Source organism: Mus pahari, chromosome 1, assembly GCF_900095145.1.
Source record: "Mus pahari chromosome 1, PAHARI_EIJ_v1.1, whole genome shotgun sequence".
NCBI classification, from domain to species: Eukaryota; Metazoa; Chordata; class Mammalia; order Rodentia; family Muridae; genus Mus; species Mus pahari.
In genome coordinates this window covers 113,308,255-113,335,813 of record NC_034590.1, presented here as the reverse complement: position 1 = coordinate 113,335,813, position 27,559 = coordinate 113,308,255, and the positions used below count along the sequence as shown (strand labels likewise).

Genomic DNA, 27,559 nt, shown 5'->3' with positions numbered 1-27,559 from the left:
AGAGAGAGAGAGAGAGAGAGAGAGAGAGAGAGAGAGAGAGATCTGCACCCACGCAGCCCTCTCTAGAGCTTGCCTTCAAGAGCTGGGTAATGGGAGCTTAGAGAGATGCTACCCTGCCTCACCTGCCTCTTCCTGTCATCTCCCCCACCTCCCTATCCCTGCCACCTCCCTCACCCCATCACCCACTACTTCTATTCCTCACCTCATCACTCTACCACCCCATTACCCCTCTATCCTATCCCCCAACACCACTCGATTACCTCATCACCCAACCCCTCACCTCCCTCATCCCACCACCTGACTACGACACTCACCTCCCACCCTGTCACCCCACTACCCCCACTCCACCTCCTTCATCCTGTTGTCTCAGAGCACATCCCTCACCCCTTCTCCTGCCCTGTCATTAGCTGGCACGGTCTCTTGTCACACACATCAGAGGTGGAGCGGATTCTCAAAAGGCCCTGCCATGACCCTGTGCAATGCCCCAGAGAAACCAGAGCCTGATACCCGAGACCAGCCATGTACCAGTAATTCACAACCTGCCCCTTGTGGGGACGAAAGAGGTCAGGCCTATCTCTGCTTTGAGCTTCCACTTTCATTAGAAAAGCCCCAAGGAGTTAACGAACAAGGAAGGAGAAAAGTTGAGAGGAATGGCAGAACACCAGCCCAGGAACTTCCTGGGAAGTGACGTCTGAACACAGCAACCACGGCCATCGATCACATCCAAATTGCCTCTGCCCCCCCCCCAACCCAAACAGCAGAAGCCAGCATCCATGGGGAGGAGCCCCTCCACAAGGACAGAGCAGGGTGATCAGCATGGGAAAGCTGTGGCCTGGGGACTTTAGGGGCATCCCAGGAAATGATGCTGGGCCCAGGGTTCAGGGACAACCAGGTAGCGAGAGACCAGAGCCACGTGGGGAACCAGGGTAAACTCAAACCAAAATCCTTTCCTCCAGGAGTGGGTGCACACAGGCTGTCTACTTGAGCTGTAAGCAGATAAGAGGAGGCAGGGGCAGTGGGCTGCCTTCCCTGCTTAGGTATCATAGACAATGCCAGCAGGCGGATGTGCTCACCACTGAACTTCATCTGTAAGACCAGGAAAGGCTCCTGTGGGTCCTTTGCTCTGGAGGCCTGACCCAGCAGAAGGTGCTTACTATGGCCTGGACATGGATTAGATATCTCTCTAGGGTTCTAGGCTTCAAATTTAATCTCTATCATGAAGTATGAAATGGGTGGAAACTGAATCTGACAAGGAGCAGTTGAAATTAGGTGAAGTCAAGTAAGGAATCCAACTCTCAAATTCTGGTAGCTACAGGAGAATAAGGAGAAATATCAGACAGAGGCATGCACCCAACCCCCCACTTTTTGCCTGTGACATCCTGGCTCACCTTGGAACTCTGCTAAGAAGAAGGCCATCACCAAGGATAGACAGCCTTCGACCTTGGCCCTGTAGAACCAATGAGTCTGAATGAAACCTCTTTAGTTTATACATTCCCCTGCCACAAGGTTTCACTATAGCAATGTGGAATGAATGGAGAATGTTCAATGAATATTGTAGGCTGCAATAGAAAGGAGGAGAAGCTAGGGGCAAGAAATGTCAGGGTACTGCACAGGAGCACCAGCCTGTAGGCCCAGGGTGGACCAGAGCCACCCACAGCCACAGTCAGTGATGCTAGACACAGATCTGATCAGATGTGGAAGCACATGCTGTTCGCAGGAGCTCGCTCACCGTCTGCTGCAGATCCTGGATGACCACTCGAATCACCAGGGTGTTGCCCTGGAGCTCCTCCATCTTCACCCCACCTGGCTTCCCTGTGGTGGCCCGGATCGTGTCATAGATGGTCTCCTCTTTGGAGCTGTCTGACTCCGAGCCCACAGAATAGTCGGAGAAACTCTGGGCCATCTCGTCCTCACTGGATGTGGGGCTGCGTGGCATGGTGCCTGGATCTCTGTGAAGGAAAGAGAAAGGAGAATAAATAAATATGAATATCAGCGAGAAGCCAGGAGCGCATGGAGACTTGTTCCTGAGTCTGCCAATGTGACTGCTAGTTCACGGCATCCACGTGCTTGCATGTCAGATCCATAAAGGTGGGAAGAACTGGGCACCCCCCACCCCTGCTTCCTTGATCCTGGACAGAGGCAGCAGGTAGGAACAGGAGCAGGAATGTCCCTCACACTGTGGCAAAGTGGCCCTGAAGAAGTCCCAGATGACTGCAGCAATGGCCACGACTATAGGAATTTACCGGATGGCTGCATTGGCAGTTTGGAACTGCCCACGTAGGAAGAATACCTTTGTTTTTTTTCTTTGAGGCCAGAGTGGCAGCAGGAGAGGAAAGAACGCAGGCACAGGGTCAGAAGGCGGCAAGCTATGCTGTAATAACCCCCTACTTCAAACACAGAGTGGCTAGCAGCACAGAGTAAAAATAGTACAGAAAGACGAGGAGAGCCTTAGAAAGATCATTTCCAGGTCTAAGAGCAGAACAGAAACCCAAGTCTTGAGCAAGCTTAAGTCAGGAGATGCAAGGGTCCCCAGAGGTAGAGCTGGGAAAGCCCCTTTCTTAGAGCAGATATAGGGATGGCTCCAGCACAAAAGCTCCCAGCAGGTTGCTGGTAGCTACCTCAGAGCAGGGCCTTCAGGGAGCACCTGGAAGACATACATGGCCAGTTGTGGCAGCACATACCTGTAATGGTAGCATTTAGGAGGTGGAGACAAGAGGGTTATAAGTTCAGTCAACCTCAAAAAAAAAAAAAAAATGAGTTTGAGGCCAGCCTGGGCTACCAGAGGAAGGAATAAAAGCAAAATACCAACAGAACCCAGGAAAAGTCATCCAGCGTTTGGCAACTGCAGAGGTGACTCCCCCACTCCAGCCCTCCCCCGCCCCCCTGCTAGGAGTCCAGAAAGGGCTGAATAGATGCTTAAACCAGAGTTTCTGAGGACCTGACAGGGAATGTGCCACACCATACTAGCAATTCCACCTAAATAGAAATTGTGTCAAGAAGGTGAAGGCCCTGTGTTCTCGGGTACCCTAGGCCTACGTCACTCAGGCACTACCTGGCCAAGCTATGATCTCTTCTATCCATGGGCTATGAACAAATATAAACCTGAACTCTGTATGTTGGACCCCCAAACATGGCTCCAAGCAGAGGAAGAAACCTGAGGAAGATTCTCATAGTTCTATGGTTGGAAAGACATCGTGGGACAGAGGGGTATCACAGCAGGGAGGTGTCAGTGAAGGGGGTACCTCTCAGGAAGGTAGAGTTAGGAATGCCGAGCCCCACAGGGCTATGTGCTTGCTAGAAAGGCCGGCGTAAGAGGACAATGAATCAAGCTCTGGTAAAGCTGGAAGCACGGTGGGGTGGGGGGTTGTCTGTGCTGAGAGTTGTAGTTTACTGTCTCCAGGTGGGAAATATTTAATGGAAGAAGGACGCAAGAAAGAAGGACGGAGAAAGGGAGAGAGGGACAGAAGGAATGTCACACACACACACACACACACACACATACATGCACACAGGCACACATACACATACACGCACACACACATTTCAGGTTACTTTTGTAACTAGAGAATATTTTATGCTGGGAGCCACTAAGCAGAAGCAGAGGCAAGGACACTCCTATCTCCCAGCTGGCCTAAGAGTAGAGAGCCTCACTTTACAAAGTTGCTCCCCTCTGGCTGCCAGGGAGGACAAAGGTCTACTTCTAGAAACAACTTTGATGCTCATCATCTAGAGGACAGTCAGCCCAGGGGAACCCACATGACAGGCTGGCCTTTCTCCAGCACTGCCCTCCCTAGGCCGCCCATCCAGCAGACTGTCACCTGAGATCAAGTCTTCTCTCATCTTCATTGTTCTCCTGCAGAGTTGCTACCCCAGGCCAGAGCTCTAAACAAGCCTTTGAGTTACTCTTCCCAGAGGCTTAGCCCAGGAAGGGGAGGGAAGTGTGGGCTGCCTGGGGTAGCAACCTGCTTTTCTTTGGTGGATCTGCCTTTTGTCTCTGAATTCGCAGAGCCACAAAGCAGAGAATCTAGAATACCAATAAAGGGGTTTCCCTCCTTATGGAAGGAGTGAAGGGTGATAGATGGATGGCAGATGGAGGGATATGTGGGTTGGTAGGTGGATGGAGAGATGGTTGATGGGACATGAAGAGCTGCCTGAGTGAATGTGTGCATGGGTGAGAGGTAACTATAGATCAGAAGATGATCGAGTTAATGGGTAGGTGAGTGGATGGATAGATGGATGTGGAGGTGGGTGGATGTGCAGATGGAGGGATGGACATGGATGGATGGACAGATGGATGGACAAATGGATGGATGCTGTGAGGAGAGATGGATGGGAGGATGGATAGATAATGAATGGATAGATGTGAGGATAGATGATAAAGGCTAGGTAGCTAGGTGGGTGCGTGGGTAGGAGGCTTGTTGTGTACATGGATGAATATATGAATGGCTGGGGTAAGTGAGTGTATAGCTGTTAGAGTGACTTAAATGGATAAAAAAAAAGTAGGGAAGTAAGAGGAGAAAGGGAGGAGGGATGACAACAGATACCTAACAAGGCTCTTCATAACACAAGGTAAACTCACTGTCAGTTACTCACACTGTGGCTATGGGGAATGCCAGTGCATGGGAAGCTAAACCAATAGCCCACAGCGAATTCATGTCTGTCTATGAATGAAAACACACTCCCATACTCCAGTGGCGCACTACTTGGCTGCACAGGTCGAGAAGGCACCATCAGGCTCTAGCAGGTGCACCTTCTGCCTACCTTGTATGCTGGGCCGCCATGTGCAAAGCTAGGTCTCCTTCTGGCCTCACACCATACTGACACACAGTAGTCTTCTTCCTCAGAGGGACACAGTGGGTATCAACACAATCACCCAGCCTCTCTCCTTGAGTCAGGGTGCCCCTCAAGAGTCCTCTTCTCTAACCATGACCGCATGACCACCGCTCTGCATCCTCCACAAGGCTCAGGAGGACAAGCACTGTCTGATTCAAACACTACACATGTGCCAAGATTGTACCTGGGAGACAGGGTACCCAGGCTCCTTTCTCACTCCCAAGTCCCTCTGCTGGCCATAAGTTTCAGAAAGACATGGTTGTCTCCACGTGGACATACCTCAATGTTAGCCTACAAGGCCTCAGGCTACAGCTACACCACGCCCAATCCTGGCCCATTTGGCCACTTGGAAAGAGCACTAGGCTGCAGCTGACCTATAGATGAGGCAGAATCGACAAGGGATACCTAGCTCCACCCTTTATCACCTCTGTGCGCACCAAGACCACCAGCCCTCACCGTCAGGTATCCTGGGATACCTGCATCAGTTTGCTGTTAAGAGAGTCTCTTCCCAGGTGACTTTAGAGTGTATCAAGATGATAATTTAAATCAACTATCACATCTAAACACACACACACACACACACACACACACACACAATTAAGAAGGAAAAGAAATGCCTACTGCTCCAGAGATATCATAACAAAATCCCAGATATCTGGCTTTTTCCCAATTGTAAGGGATCCATCCCCGACCTAGGACATCAAAGGATAGAAGGATAAAACACATTCGTGATTTCTATCAGCCCCTCTTCCTAGAGCCCGGAAGCCCCACAGGGTCCTCAGAGACCCTCAGAAACCCCAGGTCACCTGATCACACTCCTCCCCATGAGGTTCTTCAGTAGGGTCTTCCCAGTGGACCTGGCACTGTTTCTTCTGGGGCCTCACTCTTGTCCAGCCCCACCTGTGGGCACAGCCTCAGCAATGAGCCCCCTTAACCAGCCAGGAAGCTTTGTTAAGTAAAAACTCACCCTATGTGGTACTCAGTTAAAATCTCAGGGCAGGGCAGGCATGGCAGAACACACTTTTAATCCCGGCATTTGGGAAGTAGACATAGATGGATCTCTGTAACTTACAGGTAGCCTGGTCTACATAGTGAGATTGTGTCTCAAAAGTAACTGATTAATTAATCTGCTATCTCAGGGCTAGTGAGCCTTCCTGTATTCACTAGCCGAACACATTCGTGATTTCTATCAGCATCTTCTCAGCCACACGAGGATCCAGCAAGGCATCCAAGGTTTGGGGTTGAAGGACTCAGCCCTCCCTGTCCATCTTGGTTAGGCACTGGCTTCAAAGTAACTTTTAGCATTCACTTGTTCATGCATGTACTATCCTCTTTTTAGACTTAACCTTTTTCATGTGTGCCTGTGTGAGTACATGCCACAAGAGTGCAGGTGCCTGTGGAGGCCAGAAGAGGGCATCAGAGCCCCTGGAGCTGGAGTTCCAGGTGGCTGTAAGCAACAGGGACAGAACTCTGTCTTCTGGAAGAGCATGCTCTTAACCGCTAAGCCAGCTCACCAGTCCCTCATTCACCCGTGTGGGAGTTAACAAGGTTCTGTACTCAAACCTGATGTGACGGTATCACAAGATAAAGATCCCGCATCCCCAGGGATGTCAGACTGCTTGTGGTTTGAGAATATGTGCACATACATAATGAACCATCTTGTGGTGAATTCCTTTGTGTGTCATACTCATGTAGCCTGCTTGAGACACCACTGTCTCTGCACCCAGGTTTCAGCTACATCCCAGGCCCTGAGGTCAGGAGTGGGATTTTCCATTCATCTTTATGATTCTGGTCTGGAAGGTTTGGATATCAAAGGGCTTTGGATTTATGGGTTTTGGAGGGTGGGGGGCGTACAGCTTGACTCATGGGAAGATTATGCACGGCATCATGATTTCCACCCAGGCCTCTGGTTCTCAGGAAGCTATTGATGCTCTCATCCCAGCTGTGCAGTTCTTTGGAACACACCAGCTCGAGGCCAGAGACTGATATTTAACTGCCTCGCCACGGCTATTACATTTTCAATGCTCTCAGGTGGCCTAACAAGCAGGCCGGTTGACAGCCACGGGTTGCAGCCATGGGTCCTCATTAACCTTGAGTCAACCTTGTACTCTTTAACTTCAAAACGGTTGTAGCTTCACAGACTAGATGAACACAGAGCAGCTTCTCCACTGAGTGAGAGGCATGGCCACAAAGTTTGGGACAATGGATGGAGTCCTCCATCCCATACAGACCTGGAGGACACGGGGTGACCCCCCTGGTGTGAGGTTTGCTGCTTGGGGGCTGTGGTTATCAGTAAGTGGAAGAATCAATAGGGGTTGGAGAGATGTCTCAGTGGTGAAGAGGCCTGGCCCACGTTCAGTTTCCAGAATCCAAATGGCAGCTCATAACCATCTAACTTCAGCTCCAGGCGATCCAGTGCCCTCTTCCGTTCTCTATGGACACCAGGCACAGAAACGGTGCACACACATACAGGCAGGCAAGCTCCCTTAATTAATTCATTTTCTTTATTAAATAAAAAAAAAAAAGGGAAATCTTTTGCTAACTTTGGGACGTAAACATAAAAGTCCGAGTGTGGCCCACCTGGTACCTCCGGCGTCTTCTACTCTTAGTATTTCCAGGTCAACTTCAGCCTCTGCCGCTGTATTTGGGAGCAGGAAAGGGCAAACACCCATCCTAGCCAGACTCTACAGAAGCTTGTGCTGGAGCAGGGGAGCAGTGGTCAGCACAGGGCTCCCAGCCTGGCTCACTGATGATCCACGGTCCAATGCTTGGAGACAGGAAGAGGTGGGATGGTGCAGGCACTTGCCCAGTGGCTGTCTAATGGCTGGGCTTGTGCACAGAACCTCTTGGCAGATATGCAAGCCATTCTCACTCTTGCATTCAACACCAGAAATGTTCATGCTCACTGGGTTCTCCTGTGCGGGGCTGTCAAGAGATGGTGGAGGGGGGGCTGCAAAGAGGGGGGCGTGATCTGCTGCTTTGCTAGATCTTGCCAGTGGTGCTGGCAGCAGTAACAGCAGCCTCAGCTGTGACAGTAGCAGCAGAGGTGACAGTGGTAGTAGTGACCACAGCTGTGGCAGCAGCTGAAGTAGCAACAGCTCAGCTGGGCTCAGGAGCTGCGAGGGCTTCCCAGTACTGCAGGCTTGACACCGGGGCATATAGAGAGTGTGTGTCCCAGCTGCATGTGGCCAATAGGACATAGGATTGTTGACCCTGTATCTCCGTGAATGAGGTAGCATTAAGGGTGGTCAAGATCCTGCTGGCAGCCTGCAGAAAAGGGATGAAGATGTTCACATACTGGTGCCATAGCACCACAGTAGGCTGAGGGCAGCATGGCCCCGCTGCACCTCTGCCAGCCTGCTCCGGCTGCAGCTGAATTGTTCACCATGCAGCCGCTACTACCAAGGGTCCCTCACCACAGCCTCGCAACCTGCAGGGATGGACTCCGGGGCCTCTCTGGGGATGAGCAAGTAGGCAAGCTATCTCTATCTCTAAAACAACTTGTGTTGGACTGAAAGAAGAAAACTATCATGTCTGGAGGAGGTCGGGCCCTTCATGGTCCATCTCATGGAGTCCTTTGTACTGATAGGTGTTAGTTTGGCCCCAATGGTTCCCACTCCTGAGGCTGCCCCACTTTCCACCCCAGCAGGGACAGAGAAAGAAGACAGGCCTGACATAGATAGATGTGGTGCATGAGCAATGGCTGCTGCGGGGTTCCTGAGTCCAGGAATGGGTCAAAGGCAGAAGCGTACGCTGAGGAGTGAGAGGAGGCGATGTTCCGTTGGCTCCCTATGGGATCACTTGTCTTCGGGCCCAGCATACAGTACACAGCACTGCTTCCTGTCAGCCTTGGGAAACAGCTGCCATTGAAGCCTGCATAGCCCAGACCAGCTCTGTCCAAGCCTGGAGCAAATGAGATTTTTCTAGTCTTCAGAATTCCCACCTGGAGGGTGGAGAGGCATGCAGCGCACCAGAAGCCCCTCTTATGTGCATTCTACTCTCAGCTGCCTGAAACTGCAGACCCAACAGCTTGAAGCAAACACCCATGTCTCAACCCCTCCCCACAACCCTGATTCCCTCCCCCATCAGACCCAACCTGGCCTCTGACCAACTCTCTCAAAAGTTTTCTTAGTGACTGAATCATTACAGCTCCTGGATGAACCCGCACGCCTGTGACTACTGGATCTTTAGTGTGTCTCATTTGCTGCTGTCCGTCCATCATCTGGGATACAGTGGGCATTCAATGGACACAAGCCAGACAGGAGCAAGGCTGTGGAGCTGGCGGGATGCAGTGAGGGAGAGATGAACAGAACATGGGCCCACAATCTGCCCCCACTAGAGTGTCAACTCCAGCTACCACCAGCAAGTGGGAACAGAGCCCAGAGTCCCAGGCCTGTGGGGATGGTTTAGGTTAGATGTGGGCAGGCATGTGACAAGTATCAATACTGGAAATGTACCATTTTAAAGGCTTGTTGTTTTTTTTTCAGGTCACATGTAGATGTGCCTATGGGCTAGACGTAAACCAGAACTCTGAGGTGAGCCTGACACCCAGTCTTCTTTCCATAATAAGGGAGGGTGATGGGGTGCTCATGACAGGCCAAAGCCATAGACTGACTCCAAGAACAGAGCTCACAGACCAATAATGAGAAGAATGAGGTGAGGCTCCCCAGTCCAAGCCACTACCAGCAACCTCCTCATCCAGAAGGACACCCCGTAATGTACCCTATTGCTGACTTTAAGGAGACATGCCTAAACAGGTAGGTACCTAAGAAGGGCTCCACCAGACAGATCCACGGAGGCACGAGGCTGGGTCTGGAAGTAGGATGATTGGAGGAAGAATCGGCCCCAAGGGTCTCTTGCAGGAGGGTCCTGAGATCCCAAGGCCAAAGACCTGACCTGGAGGGTCATGATCCTAGTAAGGAATTTGGTGCAGCTCCTTGGGAACAGCAGACACCGGGCCACCTGACAGGGGCCTGGGCACACATTAATGATTAACTCTTGGGCAGGGCAGAGGGCAGCTGGGCACATTCACTTTCAGGTGAGCAGGAAACCGACGTTGCTCTGTGAACATCTTGCTGGCTACCTGGGGCACACTTACACTAAACATCCACTGGTCATTCATCCCATGCTCACGCAGAATAGGAGGCCTTGCTTTTTGTCTGGCTTCACTCTGGGAAGCAGGAACTGTCTTTGGTCCCTGGACCCCCTCAGGACCAGACTGCAAAAGAGGTTGCTCAGAAACAGAAAGCAAGCAGGGTGAGGCAGAGAGGAAGGGTGGCTTTGTGCCACCCTGGGCAGTAGCTTTCAGTACAGCTCTCCACAGGGGTACATGCAGAGCTGTAGGCTCCCAGGCCAGGAAGGTCAACCCTCAGTGCTGGCCTCTTGCATCAGCCCTGCTGGACAGCTACAAATAAGGAAACAGAAAAATCACCATAGAAAAGCGAATTTCCACAAAGAGGAGTTATTTTGCTACTAGAGCATTCTGGGAACATCCAAAACCTAGAACTGGCTTATTTCTCACCTAACACCCCTTATGGCAGATGCACAGTTTCATACTCATTCTTGTACTGGGGCCTAAAAGCTGACCTTCGATGGAAGATACAGATAAAACAGTCCAGGCAATGGCTGCAGTGCCTTTGGGGATCAATTCAAAACTCTCAGGGGTTCACAGACCGATTTCTAGTTTGAAATGCACAGAGGTCTCCCTCCTGAGGGAATCTCAAACCAGCATGGCGAGAGATTTTATTTTGTAGTTTACTTTGTGCATAAAATGTGTGAAATTTGTTGGTCCTTAAAACAGGGAGACCTTCCCTTCCCAAGCTGCCCTCCAGGCATTGTTTAGATGTTTAAAGCCAGGTCAAGGTCCCAGGACAGGATAGGGATGCCTCCTCGGGAACCTGGAGAGCAGAAGTCAAATTTGCCAAGAAGAGCTCCAGCCCCCCTGGGAACTGAACTGAGTAGAGGAGACAGGGGTCAGTGACACAGGGGCCAGACAGCATCAGGGACCAACCAGCTCCTCAGGGGAGTCTTGTTGAAAAGCTCCTCCCCTCCACTCCACTGCCCCTCCAATTCTCCAGCCTGCTCCACCTGCCCCACCAGAGCACCATGGGAACAGCTGAATGAAACCCTGTGTGGCTGTGCCATGGTCTATCTCGAGGGTCAACTTGATGGAGACAAACTTCTGGGCAAGCGTAAGAGGAACTTCCTGGATTAGGTTTACTGAGATGGAAAGACACACCCTAACCGTGGGCAGAACCATCCATGGGCTTAGGTTCTGGACTGCCATGTGGTCAGCTGCCTCCCACTGCTGACATGCCTGCCCTGCTATGATAGATAGCATCCTTACAGACCTAAGCAAAGCTTTCCTTCATTAAAATGCTTCTCATCAGGTCCTGGCAAAGGTCCGGGCAAAGGTGAAAATAACCAACACAGGATGTGTCCCCGAACTGTGCAAGATTCTAGTGAGATATTTGTTCTGCTGCCTAAGCATGCCACCCCACGCTGCACAGGTGAGTACACACTCCTACCTGCTCACTCATCCAGAACGTCATGCAAGACACAGACAAAAACCTCCAGGCAACAGCTAAAAGTTTTAGAGATCAACTCTAAAATCTTAACATCCAGTGGTCTGTGGAGTGAGTAGGCTGAACGGTGTGCCTTCTCAGATTCATTTGTGAGAGTCCTACTCCCTGGGCCTGGTCACATGACTTGGATATAACTCTTTCGATGGGTGGTTAAAGGACTTTGGATAGAGGCAAGGGGGGCTCAGCACCACAAAACCTAAGTAAATCAAATACAGCACAGTCAGTCCTGATTCAATAATGGTGAATTCTTTTTCTCCTTGCCAAAAGCAACTCAAAGAAGGAAGGATTTGTTTTGGCTCAGAGTTAAGGATGCAGTCCATCATGGTGGGGAAGGCAGGACTGCAGGAGTGTGAGTGAGGCAGCCGGTCACATTGTATCCATACTCCCAAAGCTGAGGGATGGATGCTCTGATCACTTTTCCCCCTTTAAACATTGTAAAATCCCATATCAGGACATGGAGCCACCCACACTCAGGATCTTTCCACCTCAATGAACCTAATCTAGAAGCTCCCTCACAGACATGCATTCCCATCAAGTTGACAGTCAAAAATAACTGAAACAGGGTCTCTAACAGGTGCTGGAGTTTGGACACAGTCACATACCAGGCAGAGGGATGACCTTGTGAGGAGCAGCTAGAGAACTCCATTGCAAGAAAAGGAGAGAGGCTCTGGAGGAGCCTGCCCTGAACACCTCTGTCTCCTCCCACCTCCACCCTCCAGGATGTGAGACAATAGATTCCTATTGTTTATACCACCTGTCCAAGGTACTCTGGGATAGCACCCACGCTGTCACAGCTGGAACACTAGTGAAACATCCTGTGACCTCAGGGTCAGATTCTCCATCTGTCTTGGTTCACTGGAAATTTCCCTAAATACTTTCTAAGGACCAGACCCCAAGTGTGTCTTTGCATGAACCATAGTAAAAGGTCCCATGAACACCCCCTTCTCTGATGCCCTTCCCTTCAGCCTGCCCTTCTCCCCAACGACTGAGCTGATGATTTCAGCACCTTCTCAAGCTGCCATGGCTACCCAGTGCTAGAAAACTGCATGCAGCTCATTCACGCATGCTCTCAAGGCCTCCTCAGCTCATACATGAACACATACACGCATGCTCTCGAGGCCTCCTCAGGTCAAGCGGATTTAGGAAATGCCTGGATTGAGTAAAAATGCCTGAGTCCCACTAGAGCCAAAGTCACTGTAGTACTTGCTGAGGAAGCTCAGAGGACAGCTAAGACAGACTCTACCAAGGTCTCTTGGACTGAGTGGGCGTCTCCCTGGAGGCCACAGACAACCTGTCCAACAGGAATGGAAGCTGCCCAGCTGCAGCCAGCATCTTTGAAGGCAGAAACTGTGCTCACACGACAGTGGTGACCAGAAATCTAAAGTGGCTCTTTATTCAGGAGAAAAGGATGGTGGTGACATGATAGCCACTCAATAACTGTGTGTATGTGTGTGTACATGTTGGTACATGTGTCCATTTGTATAGATGTGCTTACATGTATGGGAGATAGATAGATAGATAGATAGATAGATAGATAGATAGATAGATAGATAGATAGATAGATAGATATAGATACTACATACATACATACATACATACATACATACATACATACATCCCACCTTTAACTCTCCACTTTATTTCACTGACCCTGAAGTTCCCTGATGGCTAGACTGAATGACCAGCAAGCCCCAGCGATCCTGCTGTCTCTCTCCCTCTAGCACTGGGACTGCAGATGTGTACCACCATGCCTAGCTTTATTTATGTATTTATGTATTTATGTATGTATGTATGTATTTATTTCAAGACATGGTTATTTATTTATTTATTTATTTATTTATTTATTTATTTAGGTTGTTCGAGACATGGTTTCTCTGTATATCCCTGGCTGTCCTGGAACTTACTTTGTAGACCAGGCTGGCCTCGAACTCAGAAATCCACCTGCCTCTGCCTCCCAAGAGCTGGGATTAAAGGCGTGCGCCACCACTGCATGGCTGCCTAGCTTTTAATATGGATACAAACTCAGGACCTCAGCTTGCACAGCAGATACTTTATCCACTGAGCCTGTGTCTGTCCCTAAAATATCTTCATCATGTCATACTCAAGTCAGAAATCAGATGCTACCAGGTTAAAGTATTTCCCCTAACCAGCACTGCCGAAGGGATCTGCCATGCTGGGCTGATTCGTTCTACCAAAGGTTTGGAGAGTTGTCTCCTGAGGAAGATTCTAGGCCAGTTGAAAAAAAAAAAACCAACAAAGGTTGCTGAGAGGGTGCTGTCATTGTCCTGGAAGCAAGTGCCATTCCTGATTGATACTGGTATTGGGACAACCCATGTGGTGGCTCCCATCCTTCCTTGGTCAGCATCGGGGCAATTTCAGACAATTGCTTCACTCAGCTCTCCACCCAGATAATAACGAGCACACACAGTGTGTCTCCTCAGGCCCCAGCCAACTTTTGCCCTGGCTCCTACTGCAAGCAGACCCTGTGCTACCTGGTTTTAGTTTAGATTTGCACGTTAGCTTCTTTACAGAAGAATACAAGAGTTCCAAAGAGGGGCTGGAGAGATGGCTCAGCAGTTAAGAGCACTTCCAGAGGTCCTGAGTTCAATTCCCAGCAATCGCACATGGTGGCTCACAACCATCTGTAATGGGATCTAATGCCCTCTTCTGGTGTGTTTGAAAACAGCTACAGTGTACTCATATAAATATAATAAATACATCTTTAAAAAAAGAAAAAAGAGTTCCAGAGTTACAGTGCACTCTGCTCTTCCCTTCTTCAGTACACATAGGGACTTCTGCAGAGCTGTCCATCATGCCTAGGAAGGACACGCAAGGCAAAGCCTTGATAGCAGAAAGAGCCACAGGCTGTGAGTTCTTGTGCTATGCTGCCCAATCTGCAGCTCTCAGCCCTGTGTCCAGTAAATCCCTGTGTGCAGCAGGCATAAAAAATCCAGGCCATGGACAGTCTTCCATAGACACCAAGGAACAAGGGACACCATCAGGATCAGCCCCTTGTAATTCTGGGGAGCAATACGTTCCCTAATTTGAACAGAAGCTCTGAGACATAGCATTGCCAGCTAATGCAAGCAGGCAGGAAAGTGAACGCCTGCCCAAGGTTTGGAAAGAATGGAGGTAATCAGTATTTCTGGATAATTACCTACACTGCACTGAAAGCTCAAGAGACGCTAAAGATAAACTGAACTAACAAAGAAAGTCACCAGGTCAGACAGGTAGGAGATCAACGTACAAAGGGTAACCGAATCCCTCACATTGCCTACAAAATGACAGAGAAACAGCCAGCCAGCCCTACAACCCAGGAGTCACTAAAGGTGCCGCTAACATTCTGTGTATAAAGTGTACACACAGACACATGGTTGAACACATGTACCAACCCATCATTGGAACAGTCAGCATCCTGGTTACATTCTGCATCATCTGGGCTGGTTACAGTACACTGACATTATTAATCAGGGACCTTGACTACAACAGAGAAGAAGGCAGCCTTGCTGGGCTCTACTCTAGGCTAGAGCAGTACAGCGACACTCACCAGCCAAGACCCCAAGCAGAAGGGCCTCCCATGGGACCTCTGCTACAATCATCTCCAGTGTCATAGTCAGTGTTGGGACCTGAGGCCAATGCACAGTCTAAACCACAGTGTCCACCAGAGCTGGGTAAAGTCCCTGAGATCTAGGTGCAACAAAAACAGACTTACAGAGCTATGAGGCGGGGAGGTGGCTCAGTCCGCCAAGTGTTTGGCATGTAAGCAAAAGGCTCTGAGTTCAGATCCCCAGCATTCACATAAACAACTGGACATGACACCATGTACCTGTGATCTCGGCGCTGGGGATGTAGAGATGAGAGGGATCCCAGGCTGGCTGCTCAGTTGATTTAGAGCAGTGGTTCTCAACCCTTCTAACCCTGGGACCTTTTAATAATACAGTTCCTCATGTTGTGGTGACCCCTGACCAGAAAATTATTTTAGTTGCTGCTTCATAAATGTAATTTTGCTACAGTTATGACTCATAATGTAAATATCTGTGTTTTCTGATGGTTTTAGATGACCCCTGTGGGAAAAGTCACACAATCCCCCAAGGGGGGGTCAAGGCCCACAGGTTGAGAACCACTAATCTAGGCAGTGATTCAGTAGGAGATTATGTCTGAAAAACTAAGATTGAAAGATATAGAACACCCAACAAGACTTCTGGACCCCACAGTCTGTCTGTCTGTCTGTCTGTCTGTCTCCCTCTTTCCCTCCCTCCCTGCCTCTCTCTCCTCTCTCTCTCTCTCTCTCTCTCTCTCTCTCTCTCTCTCTCTCTCTCTCTCTCTCTCTCTCTCTCTCTCTCTCTCTCTCTCCCCCCCTCTCTCTCTCTCTCTCTCTCTCTCTCTCACACACACACACACACACACACACACACACACACACACACACCCCACACAGCCTCAAGGCACAGAGAAGAGAAATGCTTCTGGCATTTTAAGACTGAAATATCCGTGCTACCAAAACACTTAAAATATTGAACCAAGTGTTTGGACTCATACAGCTCTGTATAGAGTTCTTAATGCCCTCAATAGCCAGCGCCAGTCCTGGCATGGAGTGGGATGACCCTCAAAGGGACACTAACTCTGGCCAAGACTGAAGAAAGCCTGCAGTCCCAAGAGCCGTGACGCCCAAGCACAGGCCTACCTGGGACAGCCCTCAGTGGGGTTGTGGCTATCCAACCTGCCATCATCAATGTCTGATGACAGTATTTAGGCCAGACCGGACTTGGTTGATTACTATTATTCAGAGAGCTGTGGGAACCAGGGTGCTCTGCAATCTGAGTGCCAATGTTTTGGTATTCTTCAGAGAATATGTCTGGAAAGTTTAAAACCTTCCAGCCTTAACCAGCCACATGCTGGGTCCTTGGGATCAGGTCCTAGGATGTGATACCGCCCAGCGGCCTCCACACTTAGCAGCCTTCATGCTCAGTGCCCAAGGCCTTAAGAGGGGTCAAAACCCAGTCTGAGCCTGCCCTCACTTCCCCCTCCAAAGCCTGATCAGACCACAGTCAGAAGATGCCTACCCAGAGACCTATCTTCTGAAATGCCTCTGCACTTCGTCTGCTCCAGGGCTCTCAGCCCCACTGGTGGGTCTCACTCACCAACCAAAGAAGGGAGAGAAGAGAAGCTAGGCTAAACAAGACCTGGGAACAGCTTGTACGCCAGCATCATTGTCTTATGAGTAAAGCCATGACATATCCTTCATAAGCCAATCCAACCACTGCTTGGGACCAGCCTAGCCCATGTTCCTGTGTGTGCTGCTCTCTTGTTGCTGGGGTGGATACCCTGACAAAAGCAACTTGGGGAAGAAAGGGCTTTCTCTGGCTCATAGTTCAAGGGGATGCAGCCCATCACGATGGGGAAGGCACGGCAGTAAGAGCATGAGGTGGCTGGCCACATTGTCAGGAAGCAGGGAGATATGAATGTTGGCGCTCAGATCTATTTCTCCTTTTTATTCCATCTGAATAGTGGCCCATGGTGGTGCCACCTACACTCAGGATGAGTCTTCACTCCTCAGTCAACCTCGTTTAGATAATCTCTCATGGTCACAGCCAGAACTGTCTCCTTGGTGATTCTAGACCCTCTCAAGTTGACAGTCACCGCTAACTGCCACGGGAGCTGCTGGCTGACCTCTTGTCCTCCGCTGGACTCAGGTGGATGTCAGCTCTCCTGCCTCCTCCACCCCAGTGTGGGGGAGAACATGTTAGACCTGCAAGTGATTTTCATGAGATCTGCTCTTCTCTCGGAGGAGATCCCAGGTGACAGTAACACAGTCTAGGAACTCAACACCCTCGTGAAGGACATGGCCATTTGCGTCTCATGTCACCCTCTCCCTAGGTCCTTAAGCATCATATGAAAGCGTGTCTAGGCAGCCTGTGGATACTGCTGTAAAGATCCTGGAAAAGTTGAGAGGAGCAGGCTTTGGGGGTCACAAACACCAGTACTAGAGCCTACACTAGAAAGACCCTGGAGGACCCCGAGGAAACAATGAATGCCTCTGTGTTCTGAACTTCCCATGTCACCTCTGGGGATCAAGAGCAAGAACTGGGGTCTCACTGGTCCTTCGCAGGTCTATTTCTGAGGACTTGGTAGGACCAGTGAAGGAAGAGCTGAGGTGGGCACATGAGCATGGCGCTTGGCCACCGAGGCAAATGAAAGGATACTGAAGAGGGGCTTAAGGTCCTAGAGGGCAGAGCTGGGGTGCTGTGGAAAGCACTAAGCCTCCCTTAACAAAAAGAGTTTGGGGAGTCAGAGAGTGAACGTGGAGCAGTTCGTTGTCACCCTTGCGGTCAGCGGAGAGAGAAGGCAGAAGCCACTGGCACGTTGCTGCTTAGCACAGAACAACTGTTAAATTCCTAATTGCACCTCTCTGCCCCCTGAATCCCTCGCTGGCTGAGTCCTTCAGTGAGGCACGATCTTCCCGGTGTCTAGTCTTGCCCCCTCTCCAGATGCCCACCCCGTTAGTTCAGAACACAAAGTCTTATCTAACCCAAGTCCTGAGACTCAAGAGTTCCTCATAGCAAGACTCCCTGTGACTTTTCAAACCTCGGATGAACAGAGAGCCTAGACAAGCAGACGACAGCCACCAGCTAGGGAAGACGGAAACCCGGTGCCTCCTGCTTCTCTGTGACTCTCTCGTGAGCTCTAAGTGCCTCTCATACTGAAAATGGGGCAAAATGATACATTTCTTTTGGGGCAGTGAGAAAGAGGAGAAGGGAGGAGCAAAGAATAGAACGGAGACAGGGGATAAGAAACCTGGGGGCTGGGTAGGAAAGACTTGGTGGATCACCTCCTTCACCAAATGGAGTCAGTGAGTGTTCTGGGTTTAGCTTCCATCCTGATACCAACACTACACTGACATAGACCGGGGGGAAAAAAAAAACCCCACCTATTTTCAAATGCAGGGCAGTAATTCAGGAAACAAGGTAAGTTCTGGATCATTCCAGGTTTTTCCCAGAACAGTTTCCAGGCCACTGTGGAGGTGGTAGGCTGGGATCCCAGGGACATCCAGGTGACCCTAGGAAAGTGTGCCATTGCCCTCGCTGTGCACCAGCTGCTGAGTCTGCCAGCTCCTGGAGAGACCCAGCCCCAAGTCCACCCTGGAGGCCTGGCCAAACCCAGAGGGATATAAACAAATAAAGGACAGGAATGTGGGAAAGAGATCAGCAGAGAACAGAGACAGAGGGAGGCCAGGCATGGGAGGACTGGGTGAGAACCATCAGGACACATCATACACACACAGGAAACTGGGAAAGGCAATTTTAATTAATAACAAAACATACCACGTTCACACAAAACTCTCATGTAGTGAGAATTTTTCTTTCCTTAAAAAACAGAAATATTATAAGAATGTGTTTTTGTTTTAATCCCAGGTGTAGGATATGGGGCTGCTTCAGACTGTCCACAGTAGCTGACTATGATTTGCCTTGTGCAGGGGGATGATTTTGCCAGCTGCAGATAATTTCTGCGACTGTGTGATGTTTGGTACTCTGGGGACTTTTAAGAGGGTCTATAAATGCTAGGACCCAAGAGGTAAGGTGTTGGTTGTTGTTGGTCGAAGTTTGTTAAACAGTCGTGCACAAAGAAGAAACAACAAGAAGAAATTAGATATCCTGACACGGAGATCAAACTTACCCCAAAGAACTCAGCTCCCTTAATCAGCATGAAGTCGTCTAATGATAATGCCACCCCTTTTCCGACCCCTGACTTTATTCAGGAATCTCTTTCCTCTCCCCTCTACCCCTTTTCTCTCTCATCTACTGTTAGGGGTCTGAAAGGGTGGAAGAATGGGGTACAGAAAGGTAGAAGAAGAACCCACAGAGTAGCAAAGACAAGCTACAGGGTCACCTCAATGACAGTCCATATTCACACAGAGGGGTCACCTCAATGCCTACTCACATTCAGAAAGGTCACCTTGGTAACAGCCCATGTTCACACAGATGGTTCCCTTGGGAACAGTCCATGTCCACACAAACCATAGCTTGCCCTGGGGAATCCACCAGGCCCAGAATGTCCCCCAGAGCTGACAACCAGAGTCCAGTGTGGCCTGACTGCATCATGGGGATAACAGAGTAACTCTGACTGTCCTGGGGACGGATGTCATCTCTAGTTGCACGTGTAGACCACAGCGACTGGTGGCTGTGGCTTGTCTTACTCCAGGTGTGCAGCAACTGTGCTGCTCAGCTTCGCCAACACCATGGTATTTATACAAGCAAGCCATGGGCACACAGCCTGTGCCTTGCTTTATTTAAGAGATGCTACCTGCTGGCATTCTGCACCAATAGGGGCAGGGTAGGGGTGATGAGAACACGGGACACAGTTCCCATAGAAAGCTGTGGAGGAGGTGGTGTGCTCTGGACAATTAAAATAGCTTTTCTTTTCATGAGGGCGGTAACAAGGAAACCAAACAAAACAGAAAAATCAGAAAGGTCCCCCACTAACAATGCCGTGGACAAGAGGTCCACAGTTGAAGTTCAGGTCACCCATACAGACACACACACAAAATAAAACTGTACAAAAAAAAAAAAACAGTTCAATTGCTAATTAAAATAGACACAAACTTCTATAAAACACCTACAGATGGTATGTTTGAAAAAAACCTGTCAATCCACAATAAATAAACCACACCACACTTGCCCACACACCAACGTAGATCGAATTAACTCAAGCCCAGGAACATAAACTTTTAGAAAGTGCTAGAACAACCCAGTGGTGTTGATATATCTCAGCTACTACCTTTAACTCTTTTATTTATCATTTATTTATTTATTATTTCATGTGTATGAGTGTGCGCCTGCTTTCATGTCTGTCTACCATGTGTGTGCAGTGCCTACAGAGATCATAAGAAGGTGTCAAATATCCTGGAACTAGAGTTATAGATGGTTGTGAGTAGTCATGTGGGTTCTGGGAAGCCAACTTGGGCTCAGTGCTCTTAACTATCTCTCTAGAAGCAGATGGACTAGGATAACCTTGAATCTTAAGGGAACAGGCTGGGAGCCCCTCATGGCCACCCACAGCTCTAGTCTACAGCCTGTGGTCAGTTATACCCACTGTCTGTCATCATGGATGCTAGAGAGCTAAGACAGATGTGTGTCAGGGCTCCCCCAAGGCTTATGTTCTTTCCCTGCAGATGGTGTCTTCTCCCAGTATCTTCATGCAGCAATCCTCTATGCATCTCTATCCTGCTTCCAAGTCACGCACCATGGTCTCTAGGAAAGCCAAGTCAATGGGGACAAGGTTACTGGCTAGAGACCTCCATGCTTTACACACATCTGCAGCGGCCTCCATGCTTTACACACATCTGCAGCCAGCAGAGCCATCCCAGGGTCCATGCTGGAACTGAACTTGGGATTGATGCTTTTTCAACCCACCCAGAGGAGACCTTAAATCCAACCCCAATCCAGGGAGGAAACTAAGGCCTGGGAAGGGTCTCCATCCCCCTAACTCACACAGCAGTGGCAGCAGGCAGTGCCACCTCCTATTCTGCAGCTCCCTGCCTGGCATCTCTGAGCACAATTTTCAAGGGTGCAGCCACACAGCCAACATGCATCAGCTCACATTTCAGAGGCAGGAGTCTAGAATGGAGGCATGACTCTCCAGAGAGACGCTAGACCAGGCTTTGCCCCAGGCTTTTGTCCCATGTGTCATGGGACTTTTCCTAGGGAGACTTAAAAAAAAGCATCACTCATCCTAGACAGAGAAGTCACCAGCAGACCAAAGAAAGGATTCTGTCTGGTGCAGTTAGGTGGACAGTGAACTTGCTGGGGTCACTTTCAGGTGCACGGGTATAACTTAGAAGCAGCTATACCGCTGAAGAGTCCCAGCCATTGCAAGAACTCGTAAAAGCTGTGCCAACAAAGAGACCCCCTAGTTAATACAAGAAACTATACTACTAAGTAGTCCACCTTCCCCAGGCAAAAATCTACCTTTGATAGAACTTTGGAGGTATGGAGTTCTTGTCTTGATGTCAGAAGCCTGCCCTGTCCCACTGTAGACTGTTAACAGGTATGATCTCCAAGGGTCTCCTGAGGGTCTCAGCTGTTCCCATGGTCAAGCCCCTCATAGAGAAAGCAGATATTCAGCACCATAGTATGTGAGCAATATCTCCATGCAAACATGCCCACATACCCCTGTCCTTACATGGTCTCTCTGTGTGGGCCTATGTCCCAGTCACCTCCTATAATCCTTCCCTGTTTAACAGGACCCAGATTACTGATCTCATCATACTGTGTCAACTCATTAAAGAGTCAATCTGTAAACAAGGCCAACATTTGCACTAGGAGGAATATGGTTCAGGTCGTCACAGGCCATCATCTGGTACAGCTAGGACAAGAGCAAGATCATGCCTGCCACACTGGGAAACTGGATACAGAGAGACCCAAAGCCTTGGCAATGTCCACCGTGTCCCCAGTAACCCCAGGACTGGAAAAAGGCAGAGACTGAGGGACAAGCTTTGTGCTTGTGGTGGACACCAAGGCCAAAATCTGAGAATGATTCTCTGCAGGTGACTCCCAGCTACCACATGCAGGGCATGAGCTTCCTACCAAGCCATCCTGCCATGTAGAATATGCCAAACCCTGTGACAGATGAACTCCAGGCAGATGATGGGCAGAAAGGCCACACCCACTGGATGTTAGGAGATATGTAATCCCACGGCAGGAATGAGGATCTTGAGGTAGGCAAATCCTGGATTCTAGAGGAGTGGCTGCATGCCTTAGTCAAGAGCTAACCCTAGCTGCTGAGATGGACAGTCAGACTGTGGGGGCCATCCAGCCATTTCCCTTGGGGGATGATGTTCTTACTGCCATGGAGGTCTAGGCCTAAGGTTAGGTGTGAAGCCAGGAGGCGATTTTGTTTTATACACTGCACCTGCTCACTTTGGTATTGGGTGTTAACCAGCAAGCCTTTTTATCCCAGACAAATATACACCCAAGGGATTGGTGTACATGAGAGATTATTGCACTGAGAGCTACTATTGAGAAAACTGAAAACTGGGTTTGGGAATGGCTCTCAGTTAAAGCACTTGCCTCACAAATGTAAGAACCAGGGATCAGATCCCCAGAACCTATACAAATATCGAGTAGATATGGCAGCCCTCCTGTAATTACAGCCTCAGAGGGCAGAGCCTGCGCATCCCCAGAGCAAGCTGACTAGCAGGACTAGCCAATTGATGAGTCCTGAGTTTGATTGAAAGACCCTCAAAGACTAAGTTGGTAAAGGTGATCAAAGAAGGTTTCATCAACCCCAGGGGCCTCCACATGCATGCACACCTACAGATGTGTGCCCACACACATGCAAAACATGCATACATGGAAAGGGGGGAGGGATGAAAGCTTAAAATTATTCTAGAATATTTCAGAGAACTTAAATTTTCTCCTTATCTTCTGTGCAATGAGGTAGATGAGAGAAACTCAGATACCCAAGACAGAATACTTTGGCAGACTCTAAGGGGCTTTGGGTCTGTAGGTGAGGAGGCACTGCTTGCCTAGATTTATAAATGGTGCACACTGGTAATGGAGGCCACCAGCTGAAGAGCAGCGGTCTGGAGGTCCCTCTATCCACCTCCCCACCCCCAACTCTTTCCCACTTGAACAAAACACCTGATCTCGCAAGGAGGGGCAGAGAAGGGTGAGGGGATGTTCTGAGATTCTATAATCTTCAACCTCCATGCCTGGGGAAGCCTCAGTCCACCACCCTTCCTGGCCAGTGCCTCCCTGTTGGCACAGGGACCCAGCCTGCATCTCCCAAGTCCATTCTGTTCTTGTCTCTCCATGGGAGCAGCCCAAGCGACTTAAGCAGTTCAGGACCCACTAGCCTCAGCCTGCAGAGCGCTCAGTGTGTGGCGCAGCAGCTGCTGGTTAAGAGGAGGGAATAACTCAGCCACCTACTCCATTCGGCACCTAAAGCAAAGGAAGGCAGGCCCGACACCTGACTGAGAGTGCCCACACACAGGAGGCCACGTTCCAAAGCAATACAAGAGCCACTAATGACATGGAGAAGAGGCAATCCTTCAAAGGGCCAGCCTGTGCCAACTCATTCCATCTCCTGCCAAGCCTTCAGGAACAGGGAGGGGCTCAAGTTTGAATTGTCCCTTCCTTTGGGGAGCTGTGAATTCCGTGGGTGGCCTCAGTGCAGTGGAGCTGGGACCCCCTGGCCAGCACCCCTCTTCTCCTGGTTTGCTTTCTATTGCTGTGATAAACACCATGACCAAAAGTAACTTGGGGAGGAAAGTTTCATATTACAGCTTACAGCCCATCATGGAGAGAATTGGGAAAGTTAAGGCAGGAACCACGAGGCAGGAGTGGAAGCAGAGGCTATGGAGAGCAAGCTCATAAGCAGCGTTCCACGTTCCTCCGTAGCTTACGCTGCTTACGGGCTTGCTCTCCATAGTCTGCTCAGCTTTCTTACACAACTGAAGGCCACCTGCGCAGTGCTGCGCAGGCCCATAGGCCTTTCTACAAGCCACTCTGGTAGAGGCAATTCCTCAACTAAGGTTCCTCCTCCCAGGCGACGCTAGCTTATGTCAAGTCGACAAAACACTAACCAGAAAATTGACCCTTGGCCAAATTGACACACAAATACATAATTATTAAATCATAATATCCTCTCTGTTTATCTCCAAGATCTTATGTTAATATCACAATGAAAAACTTAGCGTGACTTTTAAATTCTTGCAGTCTTTCACAATTTCAGCACTTCGGCTGGAGAGATGGCTCAGGGATGAAGAGCAGCAGCTGCTCTTTCAGAGGGCCTGGGTTCGATTCCCAGCATCCACCTGTCTGTAACTCCACTTCCAGGGCACCTGGAACCCTATGCTGGCCTCCACAAGTACTGCATGTATATGGTTCACAGATATACAACCAGGCAAACATCATACATATGCAATTTTTTTTTTTAAATTTCAACACTTTTAAAAAGACCGGTCTCTTTAAAATACCCAATGTCTCTTTAGTGCAAAGCCTCTCAACTGTGAGCTCCTGTAAGAAAAACATCCACACCAATCTGAGAACTTTCTTGTTCCAAGAGAGAAGAGCCTGGGAAGGGTCTCCGTCTAAACAAGTAAAACCAAGCATAGCAGTGCGTGCTGCATCCTTTAGCCCAGCGTCTTGCATCAGGCCCTCGCTCACCATCTTCTGGGCTCCTACAGGCCCCGGCAGCTCCACCTCTCCAGCTCTGCCCTGCACAGCACACATAACTCACAGGCTCAGGCAGACTCCACTCCACAGCTGCTGCTGTCCTTGGTGATCCTCCCATTGTCCTGGTATTCCGGTGTCCTTGATCTCCATGGTCCCGGCATCTCCAGTGCCTGGGGTCATGCTGTTCCTTCACCAATGGCCTTCTGGCCTCTCTTCAGGGACTTTGACCTGCTGCACGGTGCCAAGCTTCAGTCCCTCTTCGTGACCCCTTGAAGCCTAGAGTCTCTATGATACCTCCCAACAGAACCCTGGTTTCAGGAGCATCCCCATCCTACAACCTGGAACAAGGCTGGCCATCACTGTGGGGGGAAAAAACTCCTATTTTTTCAACTGGAAACTGGTTACTTGGCCTGAGAAGTGTCCTTGGCGTCCAGGAAGGGTTGCTGCACCTTAAGAGAGTGGCAGGAACGGCCTTCCCCTCCTCAGGGTGCAATCAGGAGTGATCCACTCTATTTGGTCAGTCGGCCAGCCAAGAGAGGTTTGTCACTTTGTGGGCAGTTCCCCTTCTTCCTCCAAACCCATGAGCAGTAAAAGCATTTGTCTATCTGCAATCCCATCCCCTCATCACCACATCACCAGCAATCACCAAGGTGTAGAATCAGTCTACAAGGACCCAGGCGATGGAATACTATCCAGCTATGAAAAAGAGCAAGGCACTGATACAGGCTATAGTGTGGATGAGCCTCGAGGACCCTACGCCAAGTGAAATCGCATAGCACAAAAGGCCATATTCTGTCTAACCATTTCTATACAGTGTCCAGAAGTGTAGTTACTCAGAGCCAGGGGGAGGTAAGGTATGATTGCTGTTGACCTAGGGGTTTCTTCTTGGGGAGGTAAAAACATTCTAGAATAGTCAGTGATATGGTTGTACAGCATAGCCAGGAACCACTGACTTAGACACTTTACAGTGGTAAATGTAGTAGACAGCACTCTCCAATGGAACAGCACCAATAGGATGGGGCCATCTTAAAAGGGGATGTGTCGTACTGGCCTGCACGATACTGTCCGGGGAGCTCAACTCTAGCTGGCTCACCCAGAGGGATGGAGAGGTTGGCAGCTGCTCAGTCAGTGAGGCTGAAAGCTAAAGGCCTGAGGGAGTCCTGAAGGGCTGCTGGGACTCTGTCTACCGCAGAAGGCTGACAAAATTGGTCCAGGTATTGGTGAAGCTCAGTGGTCGGCCTCTGAACTTGCCACTGAGAATAATGGTAACCAAGCAACATTTCCTTCATCCCATTCTTTTATCTGGGCTGCCACTGACATCAAGCATGGGTCTTCCCACTTCAAATAATCTGAACAACAACAAAAAAAATCCTTCACGGGAACACCCAGAGGACTGTTCCAGTTGATTCCAGATCCAGTCAGCCACCAGAGTAAGTTTTATGTGAATCTTACATCAATTTGTAAATTGCTAAGAAAAATAACCCTAAAAGATAAAACCGGGCCCCTACCCATTAAAGTCAAGTCCTGTTTTCCTAGCTAGAGGCTACCGGCTTAGACTTCTGTTAACTTCTGGAATCCCTAATGTCATTGATTCTACTCACAGCAGTGTGGATGCCTGCAGCTTTGGCCTTGGCTCTGCTCATCCTAAACAGGGTGGCTGCCCACCCTGTGCAGTTCAGGTGATCAGAATCTTACCTGATGAAGCGTAGTAGTCATGTGACCATCTTGCCTTCTACAGTGACCCAGGCTGTTCCAGTGGTATCTTCTGGTCCAGTGTACGGTGCCTGCTCACATCTCTCCTATACCCCATCTCCTGGAGGCATAGTTGCTGGACAGCATACACTGTTTGCCAAGGCTCTGAAAGCCAGGCCACCTTTGCTGTTGGATCCCATCCATCTCTGCTGTGACTCTCCTAGGGCAGGACTTCTGAGGAAGTAGCTGTGAGCCTTTACCTTCACAGGCTCTCAAAGCCAAGGGTTCAATCCCTGGCACCGGCTCTCTTCTGCCTGCCTTCAATCACTGTTGCCACCTTCACCCACACTTGAGCCTGATCCCCACTGTCACATTTCAGGTTTAACAAGACACACTTTCTCAAAGCTGCAGTTTACAAAGCCCACGGTGCTGATGTTGACTCTTTAGCTGCACTTTACTCTACCTAGTGAAAACATGAAGCCGCTATTGTACAGGTCCAGAGAGTTCTAGACTCATGGACCACACGTGGAGTGACAGCCAAAACTGGCCCACAGTTCCTGGGGTAGGTGATGTCCTGGTGGTCTCTTGTCCACCTTCCTGCCTCTCCTTTGACCCCTGCAACATTCCCTGAGAGTCCCTCATATTGAAGGTCTGATATGCATCATGTCATAGACTCCAGGCCAACTTCTCTGGGCCTGGGTTGTGTGTGTGTGTGTGTGTGTGTGTGTGTGTGTGTGTGTGTGTTAAATGCACATGAGTACTCCAGTGTGTGCTCAAGCAGAATCCACAGCAGGATATCAAGTATCTTCCTGTATCTTCAGGTCCTTTCACCAACCTCTACCTCATCCACTCCGTTCACAAAAGCTAACCCTCCCCACAGCCTCAGGATCCCAAAGATCACAAGACAGTGCTGCCTGCCATCCTTGCTGCCCACCTAGAAAACCACCACCAGGCATACCCACAGTAACCAGTGTGCTGTCAAGGGAACCTGAGCCCTCAGAAATGGATACTCACACCTGTCTTCTTGCTGAGTGAAAGCCAGAGGTTTGAAAAGGAGCCAATTGCACCCTGTGCGGGTCTCCTACAACCATTCCACAAAGTACAAAAGCCTGGCCCTGAGCAGCAGAGATTTGCTCTTGGAAGTCAGTGTCAACAACTCAGGGTCTCCAGCTGGATCTATGTGAGCAATACTGCACTCTCCCAGACCCTCAAAGCCCTGAAGAACATCTCCTCACATCTCTCAGTTCCTGTGGCTTCAGACATCCCTGAGCCATG

The 27,559-nt window shown here is 49.7% G+C and overlaps 1 protein-coding gene across 1 annotated transcript in view; it reads right to left on the bottom strand.

The window, feature by feature from the left end:
• Nucleotides 1-27,559, bottom strand: part of Shank2 (SH3 and multiple ankyrin repeat domains 2) — a 444,659-nt gene that overhangs the window by 391,409 nt on the left and 25,691 nt on the right. Inside the window, exon 3 of the mRNA XM_021202679.2 lies at nucleotides 1,730-1,949. Coding sequence (XP_021058338.1) covers nucleotides 1,730-1,936 — 207 coding nt within the window. The 5' untranslated portion in view covers nucleotides 1,937-1,949. The remainder of the gene's footprint in view (nucleotides 1-1,729; nucleotides 1,950-27,559) is intronic.